This window comes from Schistocerca cancellata, chromosome 6 (assembly GCF_023864275.1).
Source record: "Schistocerca cancellata isolate TAMUIC-IGC-003103 chromosome 6, iqSchCanc2.1, whole genome shotgun sequence".
Lineage (NCBI taxonomy): Eukaryota > Metazoa > Arthropoda > Insecta > Orthoptera > Acrididae > Schistocerca > Schistocerca cancellata.
In genome coordinates this window covers 346,746,578-346,771,078 of record NC_064631.1, presented here as the reverse complement: position 1 = coordinate 346,771,078, position 24,501 = coordinate 346,746,578, and the positions used below count along the sequence as shown (strand labels likewise).

At 39.1% G+C, this 24,501-nt stretch overlaps 1 protein-coding gene across 5 annotated transcripts in view; it reads right to left on the bottom strand.

Annotated features, from left to right (window-relative positions):
- LOC126190657 (cap-specific mRNA (nucleoside-2'-O-)-methyltransferase 2) overlaps window positions 1-24,501 on the bottom strand; it is a 306,338-nt gene that overhangs the window by 87,517 nt on the left and 194,320 nt on the right. For 4 of the 5 annotated variants that reach the window (XM_049931088.1, XM_049931090.1, XM_049931089.1 and 1 more), the window contains 2 exons: window positions 24,169-24,339; window positions 1,888-1,995 (listed from right to left, as the gene is read on the bottom strand). In XM_049931088.1, coding sequence (XP_049787045.1) covers window positions 1,888-1,995; window positions 24,169-24,339 — 279 coding nt within the window. The remainder of the gene's footprint in view (window positions 1-1,887; window positions 1,996-24,168; window positions 24,340-24,501) is intronic. The other variant, XM_049931092.1, reaches the window with a different exon arrangement.

Below are 24,501 nucleotides of genomic sequence, written 5' to 3'. Positions count from 1 at the left end.
ACACTATCCACTCACATTATGTGACCAATTGTCAAAAGCCTGAATAGCAACCTTTTGCAGTGTGGACTGCTGTGAGATGTGCAGGAAGTGTGTCAGTGAGGTTCTGGAAAGTACTGAAAGGGATGTGTAGCCCCACACCAACTCCAGCATCATTGCCAGCTGCACTCGGTTTCTTGCTTGAGGATCCATGGCGCAGGCAGCACAATTAAGATGGTGCCATGGATTCTCCATTTAGTTTAAATCCAGGGAGTTTCGTGGCCAAGACAGTATGGTAAATTCATCCTGGCATTCTTTGAACCACATGCGCACACTGCTAGCTGTGTGACACATGGCATTGTCCTGCTGGTAGATGCCTTTGTGCCAACGAAAAACAGTGTGCGTGTAGGGGTGAACCTGGTACCCAAGGATAGATGCATACTTGTGTTGATCCACTGTGCCTTCTGGAATGACGAAGTCATCTACGAAATGCATCCACCCTGGGCCCTTCCGATGAATGTTGCATAGTGTTTGCTTTCAGATGCTTAATGCCATACATGTCAATGGTTATCAATGGAGCATAAAATGTGATTCATCCCAAAAGGCCACCTGTCATCACTCAGTGGGTGTTCAGCTGTGGAACTGGCAATCAAATTCTAGTCTTCATTCCTAATCAACAGCAGTCAGTCAGTATGGGTGCATGAACCAGGAGCCTACTGCAGAGGCCCATACACACTGAATAGTTGTTGAGTGGGCAGTGCTGGTAGCCACTTCGTTCATCTTGGTTGTCAGTTGCTCAATAGTTGCATGCCTACTCACCCATACACGTCTCTGCAACCACTGTTCACCCCTGTCATCAACGGCCCATGGTGCCTCACAGCTGCTTTGGTGCTGGTTTTGAATAGCACAATATGCAATGCATGGTATACATCATACATGGCGGTATGTTAACAGTTTCCAAATTTAGTGTTTTGGAAGTGCTTCCACCCCTGGCCCAAAGCTAATGATCATTCCCTTTTGGACATCAGATAAATCACACTGTTTCTGCATTATGATGACTGCACTGTCGTCTGCATCCTCACGACCTGCTTTATATACCCTTCACTGCTAGTGCTGCCACCTGGCATCTGTGGGTGTTAATGCATGGTGACATTGAACATAGGCAGTGGTCACATTAATGCGACTGGACCATGCAGTTTTGATGTAGTTTTCATTGCTACTACAAAAATAGTTACGTCTTTTCTTTCACTAATGTATAATATATTTTGGTGAAATCAACGCTAACATTTTGCTCAACACAGCTAACGAACAAGTACTACTACCTTTCTGCTAACTTTCTCCAATGAATCCAGAAAATCAATTAACATTAACTTATTGTTAAAGAAAGAACAGGGTCTATGTGGTGCTATAAGGTTCTTGTCCTTGATATGGCATCATGGAGCTCTCAACATCTTTGGCATGCACAACACTGGCAAGCCTATGTTACGCGATCTGCTGGCCACTAATTCATCTCACATGAAGTAAGAGGGGTGCGGGGGTGAGGGCAAGATTAGTGGAAAAAAGAATTAAAAACTTTAAATAACAGTCTATTAAAACAAATTGCATTCTAATTAGATACTGCCGTTGTTGCACCAGCAGCAAGAGTATGAACATTAGTGCCAGCAATTTTGTGACACTATCCAACCTTTCTTCAAATTAAATCTTCATGTAGCTTCAGTTGCCAAAGTTTCTTCTGTAAATGTACGACAATCCCTATATTAATTTATTACACAATGTAAAAATGCTGGTCTCAGCAGTTCAATCTGCAAATGTAAGAAGACCCTGTATTTTTCGAAGAACGAATCTGGGAAAAAACCTTATCTTATAATTGGGCAAATACAATAAGAGAAGTTACTTAAATTTTATTATTACCTGGTTATGCATCCCTAATAATGGTCCCATGCAGAATTTTGAGCTTTCAACTGTGTGAATAGGTTTTCCTATTCGTATGGAAAACTTTTTGAGCAGCTTCGGTTTGAACTGTAACAATGTAAAACACTATAAAATCTACAGCCTATTTCAGAAAATTAGTTGAAAACTTCCATATAATACAAAACTGTACTAAAAGATTATTTTAAAACATCCCATTGTGTCTTGCAAAGTGGTTTGCATCCAATTATCATGCTAAAAACTGAGCTATAAATGTAGCATCAGAACATTACCTTATTTAAAACTGTTTCCTGTATTGTTTGCAGGTAACAGTACAGCTTTATGTCACATTCACAACTTTTGCAACTGCACATATAAATCTTGTATTGGAAGTGGTTTAATGTTAAAACATCAGAGAGGTACAAAACTGCTAGAGGGGGAAACCCCCCCCCCCCCTCTCCCCCCCCCCCCACTCTCCCTCTCTCTCTCTCTCTGTGTGTGTGTGTGTGTGTGTGTGTGTGTGTGTTTGTGTGTAGTGCGCGTGGGTGGGGTGGGGGGGGCACATGGATGTGCAAGACTGTGCGTGCACAGTTGTGTTTGTGCATGGCACATGATATTGTTAGTCTGGGTTCAATGTCTTGCTTCTACAAGATGACCTGACACTTTTTCAATTTTCTCGATATTCATAATCAGGCTTGAAGCACAAAGACAATGAGCTAACTGTAATTGAACTGACTGTCTCCTAGAACGAACTGCAACACTATTAACATAAACGCATTGTTTAAAATAACTGCAAATTGCAACTGTTTGCTTGCTGAAAATTCAACATATTCTCTCTCAAAGAGCAGCTTATTTTTTTTTACATCAAGCTGCAATGAAGTACACAGCTGTAATACAAAAATTAGTGAAATACTATATTAATGTATGAGCCAGTACTTACCTTCAGGAGGTGAAATGCGTAGTACTGCTGATAAACATAAATTGAAAGCAACATAGTATCATAGGTTTCAGAACTAAAAGTACCTTCCTCATAGAGGAGAGATGGCTAGGTCCCGGAAGGTTAAAAAGGAAAGGCAGATCATTCAGACCACAAGATGAAAGAGATCCATCTGCAGTCAGACAAAGGACATGTGTAGAATATGATGAAGGAGAAGGTCTTGGACAGAGAATATCAGGAATTGTACACTGATAAGCACTGAGCCAACTTTACTCTACAAATGATAAATCAGAATGAGAAGTAACAACAGATTAGGACGAAGCAAAGTGAACAGTCCAATCATGAATTCAGGACAGCAAAGAAGAAAAGAAAATATCAACAAATTAATAAATTAATTATTCCGTTTGTGTGTGTGTGTGTGTGTGTGTGTGTGTGTGTGTGTGTGTGTGTGCGCGCGCGCGCGCGTGCGTGCATGTGCGTGCATGCGTGTGCACGTGCTTCATATCAGGACGTGTAGTTGAAAATAAAATAAATCTACAAAGTTCAAATTTTTCATGTTAATTTCATTTTCATATTAACACCATCAAATTATTATATTAGCTTCTACATCAGCAACCAGGACTGATTTCAATATAACACATTACGAGTTGCAGTAAACAGTAACTCAGTATTAGAGAACTCATTAACAGAACTAATTCACGTAAAATCGGTAAACGGGTTGAAGGCTTCCATCCAGTCACTCACTGATCAGTCTGGCCTGGCAACAGAAGACAGCAAAACAAAAGCTGAAATTTTTTAATTTAGCTTTTGAAAAATCTTTCACGCAGGAGGATCGTACAAACATACCGCTGTTTGAGTCTAATATAGATTCCTGTAGGGAGGACATAGTGATAGACATCCCTGGGGTTGTGAAGCAGCTGAATGGGATGAAAATAAATAAATCACCAGGAATGGGATGAAAATAAATAAATCACCAGGTCCTGATGGGATGCCAATTTGGTTTTACAGAGAGTACTCTACTGCATTGGCTCCTTACTTAGCTTGCATTTATCGCGAATCTCTTGCCCAACGTAAAGTCCTGAGGGACTGGAAAAAAGTGCAGGTGACACCTGTATATAAGAAGGATAGAACAACGGATCCTCAAAATTACAGACCAATATCCTTAACATCGGTTTGTTGCAGGATTCTCGAACATATTCTTAGTTCGAATATAATGAATTTCCTTGAGATGGAGAAGTTGCTGTCCATGCATCAGCACGGCTTTAGAAAGCATTGGTCCTGCGAAACACAACTCGCCCTTTTTTCACATGATATCTTGCGAACCTTGGATGAAGGGTATCAGACGGATGCCATATTCCTTGACTTCCGGAAGGCGTTTGACTCGGTGCCCCACTGCAGACTCCTAACTAAGGTACGAGCATATGGGATTGGTTCCCAAATATGTGACTTCTTAAGTAATAGAACCCAGTATGTTGTCCTCGATGGTGAGTGTTCATCGGAGGTGAGGGTATCATCTGGAGTGCCCCAGGGAAGTGCGGTAGGTCTGCTGTTGTTTTCTATCTACATAAATGATCTAAAAACAAAGATGATGTGACTTACCAAATGAAAGTGCTGGCAGTTCGACAGACACACAAACGAACACAAACATACACACAAAATTCAAGCTTTCGCAACAAACTGTTGCCTCATCAGGAAAGAGGGAAGGAGAGGGAAAGACGAAAGGATGTGGGTTTTAAGGGAGAGGGTAAGGAGTCATTCCAGTCCCGGGAGCGGAAAGACTTACCTTAGGGGGAAAAAGGGACGGGTATACACTCACACACACACACATATCCATCCACACATATACGTTTGTGTGTCTGTCGACCTGCCAGCACTTTCATTTGGTAAGTCACATCATCTTTGTTTTTAGGTATATTTTTCCTACGTGGAATGTTTCCTTCTATTATATACATAAATGATCTTTTAGATAGGGTGGATAGCAATGTGCGGCTGTTTGCTGATGATGCTGTGGTGTATGGGAAGGTGTCGTCGTTGAGTGACTGTAGGAGGATACAAAATGACTTGGACAGGATTTGTGATTGGTGTAAAGAATGGCAGCTAACTCTAAATATAGATAAATGTAAATTAATGCAGATGAATGTTTGAATACTCCATTAGTAGTGTAGCGCTTGACACAGTCACGTCGATTAAATATTTGGGCATAAGTAATGGCAGTTGTGGGGAAGGTGGATAGTCGTCTTCGGTTCATTGTTAGAATTTTGGGAAGATGTGGTTCATCTGTAAAGGAGACCGCTTATAAAACTCTAATACAACCTATTCTTGAGTACTGCTCAAGCGTTTGGGATCCCTATCAGGTCGGATTGAGGGAGGACATAGAAGCAATTCAGAGGTGGGCTGCTAGATTTGTTACTGGTAGGTTTGATCATCACACTAGTGTTATGAAAATGCTTAAGGAACTCAGGTGGGAGTCTCTGGAGGAAAGGAGGCGTTCCTTTTGTGAATCGCTACTGAGGAAATTTAGAGAACCAGCATTTGAGGCTGACTGCAGTACAATTTTACTGCCGCCAACTTATGTTTCCTGGAAAGACCGCAAAGATAAGATAAGACAGATTAGGGCTCGTACAGAGGCATATAGGCAGTCATTTTTCCCTCATTCTGTTTGGGAGTGGAACAGGGAAAGTAGATGCTAGTTGTGGTACGAGGTACCCTCCGCCACGCACCATATGGTGGATTGCAGAGTATGTATGTAGATGTAGATTTAAATGTAGCAGCTAACTACAAAAGTACTCACAGATACCACAAACCTCAGTAAAGAAACAAAGCAGGAAAGATGTTCCTAAACAGCAGTTTGGTAAAGTAAAACTTGCCACATACCCATTAACTGACAGGGCACAGTACTGTGTAAGACAATTTTGCTAATTTTTACACTCAGCAGATTGATAACTTTCTCACATTTCCTTTAACGAGAGACTAACATGGGACTGTCACTAAAAACTTAATTTGCTCTGGATCAATTCCTGTGCCACACACTTTCAAACCTCTACAATCTAACACAAAACTAATAAAAATAAAAATAAAAATGTGATTGATCTTGATTTAGCTATAACAAACTTTCCTCTTCACATAAACACAATCTTCCAGTAGGAGTAGCTGCTGATCATCAGCAACTGCTTACAAGGGAAAAGGAGGAGGAGGGATGCCTTCCATTCATGGATATTTTTGTTCGCCGCAAAGATGAAGTCACCTTGGGATATAGAGCATATCGGAAACTGATGGATACATGTTTATATTTATGTGCAGATAGCTGCCACCATTCTTCACAGATGATAAGTTTCCTCAGAACTTCCATGCACAGAGCTCACATCATTGCTGATGAGAACAGTCTGCAGGACGGGCTCCTACATGTGCAGTGAGTTTCTGAAGCCAACGCGTATTCTACACAGCAGATACATAAGGTGCAATAAATGAAACTAAGGGTGGCAAAAAGCAACGCAGAAGAACACACAGATAAGATTTAAATCCATGGCTTTCCTGCGATATGTGGGAAGCCTGTCATCAAAAACAGCACGGATCCTAAGCAAGCACAAAGTAAAAGTGATTTTTTGTCCTCTACTTAAAACAGCAGCACTCTTGGGTTCTGTTAAAGATGATATCATGCTCTGGAAAGCTGATGTTCATAACACCCCCTGCGTATGTGGCCTCTCATACACTGGACACATGAGTCATATCCATATTTTAAGGACTATAAGATGCACTTTTTCCTTCGAAAAATTGCCTCCAAAATTGTGGTGCTTCTTCTATTTGAAATTAATATAAAAATGTTTAGTGTTTGATTTAAAGTTCCCACCAGTCTTAAAAATAGCCACATATTCGATACTGTGGGAAACCTATCTTTCTCTGGCAACATGGGAGCAGCAGTGCACCAATGCTATAAGTGTGAGTTACGAGGATTCACAAGCTTACTAACACTGTCTCCCTCCTGTCCCACCACCGCAAATCCAGAACATTGTCTAAGCTATGATGCATCATTGCAGTCTATGGTGGCTGTGAACTTGAACTGAAAGTGATTTGAGTTATCGGCAACAGTAAAATATTATTGTTAGTAGCAAGTTTCATAAAAGAAAAAAAAGAAAAGATACTCATATGATGCGGGCTATAAATTGGAAAGAGAGCAGATGAGAGGCATTTCGGCCCTTCACCAACTGAAAAAACCATTCATGACTGGTGGGCTGCTAAAGAAGAACTTAAAAAAATGAGAAAGACTAAATGTGCAAATAGAGGACTGAATGCAAACTGGCCAAAACTAGAAGATGGCATATTGAAATGAATTCAAGGCCACCATCAAAATGGCACTGGAATTAATACAAAAATGATTAAAATACACGCTCATAAGCTAGAGCTACAGTGGAACTTAACAGACGTTAAGGGTGGAGTTGGCTGGTGCTAAAGGTTTTTCAAGAATCATCGACTTAGCATGTGAACCAAAAAAATCTCAGAAAATGCCAAAGAGAATGAAGAGAAAATACTATCTTTCCATCAATTCATTATTCAACATTGAAAGAAAACAAATGCGGAACTAAGCAAAATAGCAAATATGGACAAAACTCCTCTGACATTTGATGTGCCAAGTAATAGAACTGTTGCCATGAAAGGTGCTAAAACTGCAACTATAAAAACATGTGGACAAGAAAAAATGCACTACACTGTTGTCCTTTTAACATTGTTCTGGCAGTACTGAACATAATCCAATAATCATTTTCAAACGCAAAGTAATGCCAAAACCTTCTGAAATACTGCCAGCTGTCACTGTTCAAGTAGATAACAATGATTGGATGGACAAGGCTGGTATGAAATTACGGGTTAACAGAGTAAGGGAGAGAATGAAAGGCACTTTATTGAAGAAGAGTTCTCTTCTTGTGCTGATCTGTTTAGAAGTCATTTGAAAAATTATGCGAAAGAGAAATTGAGATAGGGAAATACAGAGTTTGCTGATATTTCGGGAGGACTTACTTCACAATTACAACCTCGATATCTCGATCAATAAACCATTTAAAGTGTACATAAGGGAGGAACAGAAGAAATGAATGATGGATGAAATCTGACACGAATTCATGGTGAAGGGAGTTTTAAAATGACCTACAATCATACAGGAGGGGCAGGGGATAAAACAGCCTTAGTCTAGAGTGAAGACCGTCTTATATATGGAGAGGACAATGACGATGAAAGAGGAAGAGGATGAAGAAGAAAATTTAGATGACTATTTTCTGGAATTTTAAAGGTTAGTAAGGTTTCATAAGCTAAGTTTTTTTTTTTTTTGTTTTTTTTTAGTTTGGCCTTGCAACCTAATAATAAAAATGGTAAAAATGTTATTTAAAAAAAGTGCTTAAAAATTACGGTGTGTCGTATAGTCATTAATGTGTCACAGTCCATAAAATATGGTAGTCCATGAAAGAACAGAACACCACAGGTATACCCGCATCTTACAGCCAAATAAATCAGCTGTGGCAGAACACTGTATTGATGCTGCTCAGTCAATGATGTGGGAAAACGTCCAAATTTTAGGATCTACATCATTTTTCAGGCTCTCGGTGGTGAAAAAGGCAATTGAAATTTGCCTGGCGGCAATTTAATTAATAGAGATAGTGGCTTCAGCTTAGGTAAGTTACAGAATCTGGTGCTTTTTGTAATAAACTTGCAAAATGGCATTCACCATGTTACAGCCTCTCCATTTCATCCTCAGTCAAACAGGGAGGCAGAGCGGCTGGTCCGTACTTTAAAAACTCAAATGAAAAACCACATCACACAATCCTTTCCCAAGGAAGCCCTCAATAGCTTCTTTAGCTCTTATAGGGTCACTCCTGCTGGTGACCGTAGCCCAGAAGAGTTGCTTCACAGTCGCCAGACACATATGCTACTTCCTGCTCCAGCCAATACCCAACTACCCACTGGTGTCTGCCTCTCAGTGGTTCCATGTTGGCTCAGCTATCTGGGACTGTAGCTTTGGTTGGTGCCTTAGGTGGATACCAGTGGCCGTTCATCAGTGCTGAAACTGCTGTCTCTGCATCGTGTGCATCTTCATCACTTGGTGTCTCGAAAATACGACCAGCACCACCAATGCGTGACCAGCAACGCACCAGAGACCTCGCTGCATCTGCAGCCGCCTCCACTGTACGTGCTGGCCCATCTCCCTTCCAATTCCTGTGCCATCTTTGTTCTGGGCATTGCCGACAGCAGGTGGAGTAGTTGGTACCAGTCCATCTCCATCACCTCAGCTCCTGCCGCCTGGTCACCACCTGGATCTACTCTTCTGCCACTGTTGCCGAGAGCCTGTCTGAAGGTGGACATGGATATGGCATTTCCGTCACCAGTGCTCCCTTATAGTCTTTCATGTGGAAACCGTGCCTGTTCATGCCCATGCCGTTTCAGACCATATTCTCCTGTGATGGCACAACACCTGCTCCAACAGTGGTCCCTTTCCACAGAAGATTTGGACATCTCCACAGTGAACACTTTTTCCCATAGAAGAAAGAGTATCATAACCCTATAAAGTGTGCGCACATAATTAAATAGCATACACCTCCATGGCCAGCCTCAAGAGGCCATCTCACATCAGCACAGATGGCACAGCATGTGTTGCTACATGTTCAAACAGCTATATATAAGCCAGTGCGCCGGGCCCTCAGCAATCTACTGTTTTTGAGACTACAGAACATTTACTGTTAGACTGTGCATTAATGAACTTTCTGATTTCATATGTTGTACTTATTTTTGTGACATTCAGTGTGTGTATTTTCCTTTATATGGATATGAATTGAAAGTTGGTTGGTTAGAAATTTAATATCGTATTTATGCAATGTTACAACAGTATGGATTTGTTGGAGGATGTGAAGCTTTTCACCACTGAGCATCTTGTGGTGCAATGCTGCCCAATTAGCAGCTGGCCACAAAAGCCAGATGGATTCATCATGAATGACATATTTACGAGGGCAGTTCAATAAGTAATGCAACACATTTTTTTTCTCGGCCAATTTTGGTTGAAAAAACCGGAAATTTCTTGTGGAATATTTTCAAACATTCCCGCTTCGTCTCGTATAGTTTCATTGACTTCCGACAGGTGGCAGCGCTGTACGGAGCTGTTAAAATGGCGTCTGTAACGGATGTGCGTTGCAAACAACGGGCAGTGATCGAGTTTCTTTTGGTGGAAAACCAGGGCATCTCAGATATTCATAGGCGCTTGCAGAATGTCTACGGTGATCTGGCAGTGGACAAAAGCATGGTGAGTCGTTGGGCAAAGCGTGTGTCATCATCGCCGCAAGGTCAAGCAAGACTGTCTGATCTCCCGCGTGCGGGCCGGCCGTGCACTGCTGTGACTCCTGCAATGGCGGAGCGTGCGAACACACTCGTTCAAGATGATTGACGGATCGCCATCAAACAACTCAGTGCTCAACTTGACATCTCTGTTGGTAGTGCTGTCACAATTGTTCACCAGTTGGGATATTCAAAGGTTTGTTCCCGCTGGGTCCCTCGTTGTCTAACCGAACACCATAAAGAGCAAAGGAGAACCATCTGTGCGGAATTGCTTGCTCGTCATGTGGCTGAGGGTGACAATTTCTTGTCAAAGATTGTTACAGGTGATGAAACATGGGTTCATCACTTCGAACCTGAAACAAAACGGCAATCAATGGAGTGGCGCCACACCCACTCCCCTACCAAGAAAAAGTTTAAAGCCATACCCTCAGCCGGTAAAGTCATGGTTACAGTCTTCTGGGACACTGAAGGGGTTATTCTGTTCAATGTCATTCCCAATGGTCAAACGATCAACTCTGAAGTGTATTGTGCTACTCTTCAGAAATTGAAGAAACGACTTCAGCGTGTTCGTAGGCACAAAAATCTGAACGAACTTCTCCTTCTTCATGACAACGCAAGACCTCACACAAGTCTTCGCACCCGAGAGGAGCTCACAAAACTTCAGTGGACTGTTCTTCCTCATGCACCCTACAGCCCCGATCTCGCACAGTCGGATTTCCATATGTTTGGCCCAATGAAGGACGCAATCCGTGGGAGGCACTACGCGGATGATGAAGAAGTTATTGATGCAGTACGACGTTGGCTCCGACATCAACCAGTGGAATGGTACCGTGCAGGCATACAGGCCCTCATTTCAAGGTGGCGTAAGGCCGTAGCATTGAATGGAGATTACGTTGAAAAATAGTGTTGTGTAGCTAAAAGATTGGGGAATAACCTGGTGTATTTCAATGCTGAATAAAACAACCCCTGTTTCAGAAAAAAAATGTGTTGCATTACTTATTGAACTGCCCTCGTACAACTATCCACCTCCTACACACACATTTAAGTGGTTTCTCTAATAGTTTACTATCTTTAACATCAGTCAGTACCATAACAATACGCACTCTTGTATTAATTCAAATGTGAGGACACCTTATTATGTAAAAGCTATTGAGCTGCTCAGCAATTAGCTGTCACTATGCTTACTAATCAGCTTTAGTTGAATTTTGTTCCATTATTTGTTAAACTGTAAATAATGAACTTTAAATCAAGATGCATTTGTATCTGCCATTTATTTTAGTACTGGTAGTGATGCGAAATTATGAACTTTACAATATAACTAAAAGGCTGACTAGTTCAAATAAGCACCACTAGGTGCACAAATGGTGTGTCTATAATTGTGGTTTTAATATAATCCTCTTTTAACTGCTGTTGTTAAGTTCTATAGAAACCAATGGATGTATGATTCTTCTAGATACATTTATACACAACATTCTTCTTTGATAAAATATGAATAGCAATTACGTACATATCAATAGCCACCTACACAAAGTAGTTCATACTACTACCACTTTGATTAGAAAGAATTTGTACAGGTTTAATACTGCTCACCATCGTTGCCAATTTTATTGTATAGCTACAAAATATATTTCCTTCAAATGGCTCTTATTGTAATAATACAAATAATCAACTACATACATACATATATGACACATGTATAGAGGGCACCATAGTCATGTACGATGTACACTGAGGCCACCTGCGAGATAACTGTAAACAGCAGCCTCAGTGCAGTTTGAACTCTTGATGTGTATAGTCCCAGAGGAAATATGCCAAATAACAGGATGTAATTTGTTAACTTTATCTGCTGGTATGTACCATCAACTTATAAGTGAAATTTGCATAATTGCACTTTGGTCCCAAAATGTACATGATTGTATTCACATGGGTTGCTGTATAACCTCTAGCATTGAAGATGGTGACCAACATTTAGATGGGTTACAAATAAACACAAACTGCAACTGTTTGGTGTTCCTTCTTCCACCAAACAAAATAAGCAGAGTTACTTAGCACTTCCAGGTTCCAGATGGAGGAAAAAAAAAAAAAAAAAAAAAAAAAAAAAAAAAAAAAAAAAAAAAAAAAAAAAAAAAAAAAAAACAACGAAAGTTGTTCATGAATGTATCGTACTGGTGATGAGAAAATAGGTAACTTTCTTTAAACTGCGTGCACCTTATTATTAAACAAAATAAATTTTAAATAAAACAACAAACTTATGGGGAAGAAAGGTAGAGAGATTCATTTTACCACTATTCCAGAAAGAATGGAATATACAGCTCACACCATAGCAACGAGATGAAGACAATGATAGTTATGTTGTTTTAGCAGTAGCTATCTATAAATTTGATTTTGGTTTTATTTTTACTAATCCCCATAATCCTGTTGTGTGCTTCTAGACATGGATATGGGACAAGTCACAATTACAATTTGTATAAATATAATAAACTTGTAATAAGAAAAACAACAGTTCCATACACAGAATCAAACAAATCTGTCCTGTTCACCAGTGCAGTAAGCTTATTTGAGAAAATACAGATATAAACACTTAATTTTTGCTGCAATACAAATCTGCACAAGCAGCAGCAGAAGAAAATGAAAAACTTAAAACTATTCCTGTTGTAGATACACTAAACATGTACAATTCAGCATTACATCTTCAGTCCTCAAACAACAGGTTCTGGTAGACAGATGCACAAATCCAGTCGTCACTTGCTAGTTAATAACAGAAACTTTGTTTTTCAGCTGGAATATACTGACATAAGTTAATTCTTTCTTTCTTCTTGTCACTTTTCACTGGTAAAAGTTTACCATACAAGATAGGAAAAACTGAAATGTTAGTTGGTGGTAGATCTCTTCCTCAGTACATCTCAAATTCTTTTAAATGTTTTGACAATCCCATGGTTGCAGGATGCTGTAACATTTTCTTCCCATTAGTGTATCTGGATCACCATATAAAATTCGTGGCTGCACATACTCAATTGTTTTAAATGAGTTTCTATGCAACTTGTGGTCTAGTGCAGTTAGGTCCCTGAAATACTCTGGTTCCATCTTGCAGACAAGGAATCCATTATCCTGGTCATTGGCAATGACTGAAACCCAATCATCTGGGTGATAAACATGAAAGAATATTTTATTTCCCTCTTTAAGTCCAAAATTCCTAACAGTGGGCGGGGACCACTGCCCTGTAATGAGGAAATTCTGGTCCACAGCAGTGAAATATTTACAAATTACCATATTTTGGAAACGGGAAATCATTCACCAACTGTTCTGTCCAATGGAACAAACAGACCACATTATGAGAGTGTTCAATAAATAATGCAAGAATTATTTCTTCATGGCCAATTTTTGTTTCAAAATTTGTAATTCTGTTTGCGATACTCTCAAATATTCTCATGTCATTTCATATGCTCCCAGTAATTCCCGATAGATTGCAGCACTATAAGCAGTTTCAAAAATGTGTCCTCCCTACCAAAAAGCCCTCAAATCTAGTCATAAATTTCACTTGATATCCCTTATGATCATACTTTTGACAATAAACATAGGTGTAGTACAGGGTCAAATGCTTCTTGATAATCAAGAAATACTGCATCTACCTGACTTCCTTGATTCAAAGCTTTCAGTATGTCATGTGAGAGAAGTGTGAGTTGGGTTTCACATGATCGATGTTTCCGAAATCAATGCTGACTGGCATTGAGGAGGTCATTCTGTTCAAGATACCTCATTATGTTTAGCTTAGAATATGTTCTAAGATTCCACAGCACAACGATGTCAAGGATATTGGATGGTAGTATTGTGGATCACTTCTATTACCCTTCTTGTAGAAAGATGTGACCTATGCTTTTTTCCAAGAACTGGACATGGTCTACGATAGATCATAGTTAGAAGCGGGGTTAATTCAGCCTCAAATTCATTACAGAATCTGATAGAGATTCCATCAGGCCTTTGAGCTCTCTTCAATTTTAATGATTTCAGCTGTTTCTCAATCCCACTGAAACTAATATTTATTTCATTCATATTTTCAGAGGTACAAGGATTAAATTGGGGCAATTCTCCAGCATTTTCCTTTGTAAATGAATATTTGATAATGGAGTTAAGCTTTTCAGCTTTTGCTTTGCTACCCTCGATTTCAGTTCCTATCTCATTTGCTATGACTGGACACTAACTTTGGTGCCACTAACATCTTTTACGTATCTAGAATTTCTTTAGATTTTGTGAAAGGTCATTTGACAATATTCTGCTACGGTAGTCACTGAAGGCTTCACACAGTGCTTTCTTGACAGACAAACACATTTCATTCAATATCTCTCTATCTATAGCCCTACATTTTGTATTATATCTGTTGTGCAGTAATCTCTGTTTCTTTAGAGTGACTGTATACGATGGACAGTCCCTCCCTTTATGAACTGTTCTACTGGATACATTTCTATCCAGTACATGGTCAACTACTCTTTTAAAATTGAGCCATAGTGGCTCTACACCCTCCTGCACTGTGCTGAAAGTTTCAAGTTCCTCATTGAGGTATGACACTATTGATTTTTATCTACTTTACTGAACATATATATCTTTCTTATTGTTTTAGTTGTCCTTTGTACTTTGGTAATCACTGTTGGCACAACTGTGTCATGTTCACTGATACTAGTTTCAATGTGGACATCCTCACAAATCCAATATATTTTCATAGCAAGTGGAGTTCCTAACTACTTGTTCTACTTTGTTTGCAGAGAAGTCATTTAGTAATGTTTCACAGGATGTCAAACCCATTAAAGGATGGACTCTGTGGGAAGTGTGGCACCAATGATGGGAAAGTTATTGATGTAGCAAGAACTTGGTTGAGATGCAGATCAGTTGAGCGGTATTATGATGGCATGCAGTCTACATATTAAGGTGGCATAAAGACATGGAACTGGATGGAGATTATGTTCATAGCTAACACTTGAGGAACAATATGGTGTATTTAAATCTTGAATGAAACCATTCCACTTTGAGAAAAAAAAAATACGTTGCGTTACTCATTGAATGACCCTCATATCAGGTTCCGAACATCACCGTCACTAAGTAGATAGAAATGTGTAAGAACATACTTCGGAATACATAAAGATATCTCTGTTGTACTTCACCTGGCCACTGAATGCTACATGCACTGACCAATCTGGAGTCCTGTTTGGCTTCTGATATCACAGTCCACAATTCAGAAACTACACAGAATGCTAATTAATCCATGAGAAAAAAACAGAATGTCACATACCCATCATATGCTATGCAAATTTCCTCCAATATTTATGAACAAACTATATAGCAAAAAAATTTGATTCTCCCACTCTCAAAGCCTGATCTGTCAGGTTCATCTTGAATTGCCTATCAGTTCATTAATAGTCACAGTTATTGCAATATTTTGATATTAAGTAACCTAATGTACAAAATTCAATTACGAATTTAGCATTGTAAAATAGCAGTCATTATGTTCGGTTGTTAAAAATTGGGTCATACTCTGCTGCATACAAAATGTGGGTGACATATGAAAAGATAAAGAGAGAATGAAATATTAAAACAGCCAATGTATCTCAAAAAAGTTTGAGATGGAGAGAGAGTAGGTATTTTGAAGTTTTAGTCTGGGAAGTCTTCATGAATACTTCCAGTGTAGATAAAATTCGCTGAGAAAGCCTGCATTCTCATATACTGTCAGTGCTGATCATAAGAATGTTGTATTGAAACAAGACAAGTTAACATAAAACACAATATTGATTTTGTATATCAATATTTTATTTATGTAACGTGTGCTAGGTTATGATTCTGCTGGTATTTTACAATTTCTGTTTGGGGTATCCATTGGGTTTTGTGCACAACTGAGGGTGTAGCAACTGATTGTCTGATCAGCACAGGTGTAGCAGACAGACCTCAACATCGCATAAGACTCCAAAGGATATTTAGAGCAGAAGCCTTCCTTGGATCAACATTAACAATGATGTATAAAAAGAATATCAATTGGATAATAAAGATAGTCACTCATTTGACATGCATTACTTTGGAAAGGTTTATTATATCAATGCATGTTAATAAACCAAACCTGTCCCTCTCAAATCTAGACTTTCTCAACTATGCTTAAACAATATATGAGGGTAATCCCAAAAGTAAGGTCTCCTATTTTTTTTTAATAAGTACATAGACCTGTTTATTTCTACAATGGTTTAAATCAGTTTACAGCTTGAACATTTAGCTATTTTTCCACATAATCACCATTTCTGTCAATGCGTTCTGTGGCAGTTTTTGTAAGCCCATGTCATACCAGCTCGCCGCCATGCTGTTCAGAAAGTTATGAACCTCTTCTTTCACCTTGTCGTCGGAGCTGAATTGCTTTCCAGTCAAATGTTCTTTTAACCTAGGGAACAGGTAATAGTCACTGGGTGCCAAGTCAGGACAATAGGGTGGGTGGGTGATTATGTTCCACTGAAACAGTTGCAGGAGAGCAACCGTTTGCTGAGCGATGTGTGGGCGAGCGTTATCATGCAGAATGAGTACACCCTTGCTCAACATTCCTCTTCTCTGGTTCTGAATTGCCCGTTTTGAGTTTTTTCAGAGTCTGTGCAGTACCTGTCAGCGTTAATTGTAGTCCCAGCGATTCAGTTCTGGCAACGAGGTGAAAGATGAGGTTCATTACTTTCTGAACAGCATGGCAGCGAGCTAGTATGACATGGGCATACAAAAACTGCCACAGCGTCTACAAAAATGCATTGACAGAAATGGTGATTATGTCGAAAAATAGCTAAATGTTCATGCTGTAAACTGATGTAAACCATTGTAAAAATAAACAGGTCTATGTACTTATAAAAAAATAGGATACATTAATTTTGGAATTACCCTCATATGTATAGTGGTGTTCTGAAGAATGAGGAGGATTTGAGTCCTGCAGAACCAGCAGTTAAATCAATTTATCCTGTGGAACCCTTGCAATAGAAAAATGAGATTCTGACAAATGACAGCATGCAAAGAGGAGAGTATTTTGCCGTATGGTTAATATGTTGAACTTCCTTATCTACTACGATATACAAATAACAACAGATGTTTTTTTAATAATGTAATTTTTTAAATACAAGTAATAGCATATAGCATATGAGCCAAGAATTGCTGAGAAGTTTGCAACATAAAAAATGAAGAAATTACACTTATTTTTATATCCAGCAGGTGCTTTTTCATAAACTACTGACCTGTCTTGCCTTCAGCTGGTAGTTTAGTAATACACTGTTTCAGGTGTCTTAATCCACCATGGGTCACAACATACTTATTTTAGAAGCTCACTTTCAGGTCAGATGCGAAATGGGATTTCAAACCATGAATGTGCCGGATTGTATTGCTCTAATTGAACCCTTAGGCTCAAGTACTCATCGCAGTGAAAATGACATGCAAACACAGGTACATGTAGACAAATGTACGATGGAAACCAATAATCTTAATCAAGAGGCAAGTAAAGGAAAGCTTTTCCAAGTCCTTCTTAGTGCATGAAGTTAATTGAGTTGATGCTCACTTACAAAGTATCTGCTGTAGGCTCGTCCATCCAAGGCTGATGTCATTCAGTGAACTCCAAACTCTGCCAGGCCTGGCATTTGAGGGCCTCTATAAAGGGCATTTGGAGTTGTCTGCTTGTAGATGACACGACTGCACCACTTTTCACTTTCAATTCTCAATCAGTGAGTGTGAAATCAGTGGTTTCCTGATTCATGTGACCTCTTAATGGACTGACAAAAGAAGCTTGTAATGTTAAGTCTCTACTTTTGTTACAAGGCTAAAATATGCCTTCTACGATTATGTTTTTTCTTCTTTTTTTTCCCTGGCAACCCTTCATGATTCAGTCATTACATCTCTCTTACACACATACGTACATAAATATATGACTTTTTTTCCTTTTTACATTTAACTGTATATACACAGATTCTACCATTGATACAATAAATACATCCCTTTAACAGAAATATCTTCATCAGCCATATGTGTATCCAGCGACGAAGCATTGGCCTTAGGAATAATTTCACTTTGGGGATGCACTTCTTGTGAGATTTTTTCATGAGCTAGGCCACCATTCATATGCAAATGGTTGTAACATTTCTCTTCTTTCCACATTCTACATTGCATACTGCATCTGAGACGTAAGCATCACTCCTCTGGTTATGAGGGTCATGGCAGTCGGCAACACAAACGGAAATGCGTGTTTTCCAATTGGATCTTGTTTCCACCGCTCTTTTATGTAATCCTAACTTATTTTCCATTTGATGCACATGCTACCCACCTGTCCTGTTTGCTACTGTTGCCAAGGTTAGGCTAATAAAGGCAAAGTGACCCGGGAGTCGGCCTGTCTCCGAGGACCAATCACAGTGTCACCCTCAACTATACCTTTAGAATTCCTATACATATATCACTCTTTAATCAATTTTAAGGTAGAGTTTAACCTATACTTCCTCCTTTATATTTCAGATCAAACAAATCTGATTTTACCACAACCTCACATTCAAAGTTACATTAACTGCTTTAATCTCTTTGCATGTACTCTTATGAACTTATTATTCATTAACTGGAGTACCACATTTGATCCACGAGTCCTTATAACATGAAAAGCTCCTCTTCATGGGCTTGATAACTTCTTTGACTGCCTTCTTCTCACTTTCATTATGTAATAATACCTAGTCTCCTGCTTTGAATTCCTTGGGGCTTTGAGTGTGATCGTAATACTCCCTATTCTTCTCCGTACATTCCTTATTAAAACTCTTTGCATCTGATGCATCTACAGCGTCCTTTCCATTATTTCTTTCATGTAATTCTCGTACTTGTATTGTACTTTGGCTGGATACTGCAGTTGGTTCCCGTGAATGCTGCACATTCTGGTTGCTGCATATTTGGTAATTTTATAGTTTACGGTCACTGCACGACTTGGGAACCGTATGGAGCCCACCATTCATAAGTCAGAAAACTGTCCGATTCATATCTGATAAAATAAAAACATCATTAACAGTGAAGTGTCATTTATAAATATCTGAGGTAGTTATGCAGCACATTCTTGAGGGAGAGGGAGAATTAAGATTTCTTTGATTTAGAAAAATCACTGAAGGTAAATCCTGCATGGTTTCTTTGAAAGAGCATGGATAAATTACTTCCCCTCTCTGAGCTTGTGTTCCATCTCATACGAACTCATCATTGATCACTGATGGTATGTAAAACTCTAAAAGCCTCGTCTTCCTTTGATCCCCCCCCTCCCCGCCACCATTTGTGTAGACTTTCAACCCTCTCCCTCTTTCTTTGGAAGCTAGAAGCATTAAAACAGTGGCGTGTTGCAGGGAGAGTCTTCCTTGTCTCAATAATCTTAATTTATCCAGATACAATATTCCACTGCAATATGGGGATCATTTCAGTGATAATGCTTTCTTTTGCCTTTTGGTTTATCCTGAGCAATTGGGAGTTATGATGAAAGTATTGTTGGTTTCCTTACAGAAACATCAAACTCCATATGTTCTGTTGACAGAGTATAATCTTAAATATCAGAGCCAAGTCAACAAAGTCTGAAGGTTTCAGCCCAGTTTTCCTGGTCCTACATTGGTAGCTAAGCTGCTTGAGATCTAACTGTTTGTTTTCCTTACCTGACTGTGCAGAAAACATGGCAGTCTATCACTTATTGCTCCACTATGCATCTGCTAATGACCACTATTGACTTTACTGCAAATGTTACATTGCAGGAGCACTGGCACATACAGGTGTTTGTTCTAGCTTCATAAGAATAGGTCTGTGTTAAGGTTGCTTTAGTATCCACGATCTTTTTAGTCACACTGGTAAATTAAATTGCATGTACTGATAGTTTAATAACCTGTTAGGCTTTTTTGACACCAGCATAAGAATTCAGTATTTAATCATGTTTCCTAGCCTTTCTTTCCTTTGGTGGATGTTGAGCATTTGCGATTCCAGACTGCAAAACTCCCACTGCAGTTTACATGTATAACAGAGATGAAGAAAACAGTGTTTCAAATTCATATGTGGCTTTGCCTTGAGTTATTTGACATTTCAAATTTATGGTAATTTGTGTCTAATATTGGCATTTAAAATACCTCATTGAGTAGAGTGCACAGGATCACACTTCAAACTGAGTTAAACCAATGTTAACATATTCTGTTATTATAAGTGTGTGAAGGTGAGTATAAATGGGGTTGTTCATTCATCTTTACCATTTACCATTACACTGAATTTCTTAGGACAGTAACACCTCCTCCTTCCTATTAATTTTCTTAATTCTTGGTTATCTACACCCATTAGGTCTGCATGAAAACATCCTCACAGAAATTCAGGATATTGTGGAATTATGTGTGTTCTGTATTCAACAAGATATGCTGCCATTTGTAACTGTGTTGTTTGCAGGCATGTAGATTTTTCTGTAAGAACTCTTCTGTTTCTAAGTCACTTTACTACGAAGTTTGTTCAATAAACAATGTCCCAAACCTTTATTCCCAAAAGTTAGAATTTGGTGACAATACCCATCACATTCTGTGGCATTACACCAGCATTGTTGGAACATGTATTGCCTGTTAGTTAAAGCTATTGTCCTGTGCCGGAAGGTATGTTTTCATTGTATTAGTTAAGCTCTTATGATCTGTAAAGTGTGTCCCACACAGAGAATCTGTAAGTGACCCAAACAGATGGAAGTTCGAGATCTGTGCTATAGGAAGGATGAGGCAATGATGATGTCCAACACAATTTTGCGATGTGCTCCCAGGTTCTGAGATTTATGTGCAGGCATGCATTGTCGTGCTGGTGCAATATTTTTTTTGCATTCTTGTTGTCAGACCAAACACATTAGAAATGGTTCTGAGTTTGTTCCGAGTCTTTACATATACCATTGAAATAATAGTTGACTCATTTCACAACACATCCATGAGGATGACTCCATCACTATCCCAACAAAACTGTCACCATGAGCTTGCCAACAGATGGAGCTGCCTTAAATTTCTTCTTTTTTTGTGATGAGTGGTGTCATTCTAGTGACTGCAGTCCCCCCCCCCCCCCTCCCCCCCAGTTCAAATAGACGCACCTATGATTCGTCACCTGTAATGATCTATCACAGAGAAAGGACACACTACTGGCCTCACACTGTTCCAACTGTTCAGATGAAATGGATTTTCTTTGACTCACGAGGTCTGCTGTTAGTATTAGTGAAATTCATCTTCAGCACATCCTTGAATACCAAAAAGTCTCTTCAATCACTGCACACACATTTCCAATGCTCAACGATTGCTGTACAGCCAACTGTCGAGTTGTGAGCATTAGCACAAGTAATGGCATCTGTGAGATTCTTCATGTCGGGACCAATGGCTGTGACAGGACGTCCAGAACATGGCCGATCACTGAGATCAGTTTCTGCACTTCTGATGTTACAACTCTCTTTACCTGGTGCTCAAAAGTACTCCTACCACTAGCATCATGACCATACAGTGCACACAAAAGTATATGGATATTCACCTGAATTTCTTTTTCTGCAACCATGAATTCAACTGCAGAATGTTGCTAGTAATGAGCGTCTTGCATAGGTGCCATTTAGACTGTTAACTATAGCTCTGTCAAAAATTTTGCACACTTGCAGAAGAAACAGCAAAACTGAAGCACTTGAAAGGACGTTTCTCTACTTATATTAATGGCTGTAAAAAAATTTGAAGCACATTATTCACTGAATGACCTCCATATCGTTTCTGTGTCATAGCCTGACACAAACTAGGAATGTAATTGTGGCAAACACCATGGTAGGTGGAAACAAGATGGACACTTAAGTTGATTGCGATAAACACCATAAAGTCCATGATTGTGAGTAATGTGAGCTCGAAACAGTACTAGTTCCAAATCAAGGTAGATCCAGAAAAACAAGGGAACAACTGTATTCATGAATTAATGTAACAAAAGTTTCAAAGAAGCGATACAGCTGCCAATCCACACACCAGTTTATTTGTTGTAGTAGACCAATAACGATCCCCAAGGGATGTGTTTGCCATGCCCTCCTGTATCACAGCAGCTAAAAGCAGAACCATTTGGCACACAAATAATAGTGACGCCACTCTCAAAGTTTGTCTCACCATCACTGGTGTGGCACGATTTTAGAGGTTCCTGCTACACAGCAAGAATTTTAAATATAAAAAGGATCCTTTACAATGTTAAAATACAAGAAAAAAATTCTGGAACACTGTATAGGCTCAGTTTCAATTAACTAATTTTGTTACCATTGTCATTCTTGGAATGTTAGTTTGTGAGATAAAAACCATTGAAATATAACATGCAGCTAAGGGCGGCAGCAGAAATTTTGTTACCACTGTCATTCTTGGAATGTTAGTTTGTGAGATAAGAACCATTGAAATATAACATGCAGCTAAGGGCGGCAGCAGAAATACTGGTGGACTAAGCGAGTCCCATATACTTCAGAAAACCATTAAAACTGAGATGTGACAGAAGCCTAGAGATTCCCTCTAATGATTGGTTTGCCTTAACGTCTGTGCCAATTCTCTGTAATATACAATGTTCCACCATGCTGCACATGGTGGTCATTGAAGCATGCGCAATGCTTAAAGTTACAGAAAGCTGACAGGGTTCACTCAGCAGAACATTGGGTTCGTCTAGAAGGTACACAACCAAAACTGGAGGTGCTTGCCAATTCACGAGCCAAATGTGGTTTATTAGATGTAATAAACATGACAACCATTAAAATCAACTGAAGTCAACTAACAGTCCTCAACCCCCCCACCCCTGGGCTATTAGATTGGATTGGATCTTGCAGAATACAAAATTGGTACAAATGCAACTGTAATGTTTGCAAGCATGTTACACAAGTAGTTACTTGTGGGATTCATTAATCTGACTTGCCATCCTCCAATTATTCACAATCTGATTATGCTTATAGCAGATCTCACACTTTTCTCGTTTTTTATTCCCTCATCACTCATTACTTTCTCTGTGCCTATGAGTCTTTTATCACTGTCATGAAAATTTAGTATTTTCACTGATTTTGCAAAATGGAAACGTTACTTAAGTCCAATGGATTTTGCCTCTATACAATTTTGTATTTTATACTTCATTTGCAAAGGTTATCTTGAGGCAATCAAGTAAATGTGTAAGTGTGACGTTACAAGTTCTCCATATGTAACTACTCTCACATTAATCAAACTGAATATCAAAAAAATTGTCATGAAGTCGAAACAGTTGATGTTTCAGAAGTTATTCCTACACAATGTGGAATATTAATCTACCACTTGAACAGTCTATTTCTTCTTCTTCTTCTTCTTTTTCTTCTTGAAAAGAGGATAATTTATGACACATACAAAATTAGGCATTTTTTACTTCCATATTGTAGAAAGACTTTATCTTTCATTGTACTATTGAATTACACTTACCTTTTGAACTCGAACCCTACTACAGAGTGTGAGTGTGAGTGTGAGTGTGAGTGTATGTGTGTGTGTGTGTGTGTGTATGTGTGTGTGTGAGAGAGAGAGAGAGAGAGAGAGAGAGAGAGAGAGAGAGAGAGATGGACAGGGAGGGAGGGCAGGGGGGGAGAGGGCGCACTACATTCTCCTGATGCAATAAATTGCTTCACTGGCCTGTCTCAATGTTGTGATCATGTAAAGCTTGCACTCTCTCTGTCTTTCTCTCTCACCCCCACCCACCACCAGTTTCCAAAAAGGGTGCTCTGATGAAATTTTTAACGTGAGCTAAAATCTTTAAATTCTTTTTTTCTACCTATCTGTTGTATTCATCTGCATGTTGAGTGCTTCCTCTTACTCATACTACTGCTAAAATTCCACTCAATATTTTCTATTATTGTAATAAAGGATGAAATCAGTGTAATGGTAGTTCTCTTACACTTATCCATTGTTTATAATGGTATGCAAACACATTTTTAATCACAAAGCTTGAAATGTTAAACTATGTCTTCAAACAAATGAACTAGTAACATGTAAAGTTGCTACTACAATGAGAAGGTTGGAGGAAATACTTACTGTAAGCCATTTTATATCTTCATCCTCAAAAGGCCACTTAATCTCTAGGTTCGTAACCTCATCTTGTAGCACGCTAAGCTGTTCAGAAGGGTCCAACTTTCGCTTTTTACATCGGTCATTAAATGATCCTTCTTCATTTTTTGGTCCAACATTCAGTGCTACTGTTTCCATCTGTGATAAAATGGAAAAGAAGTATTACATTCCATTTATCCAGAATTTCTTTACTTTCAAATATTAATAAATTGAGATAACGTTATTACTTGCAACGTAGTTACCTGCATTCTTTGACCTGGTCCCCAACATACACTTTTTCCCAAGCAAATAAAATCATTT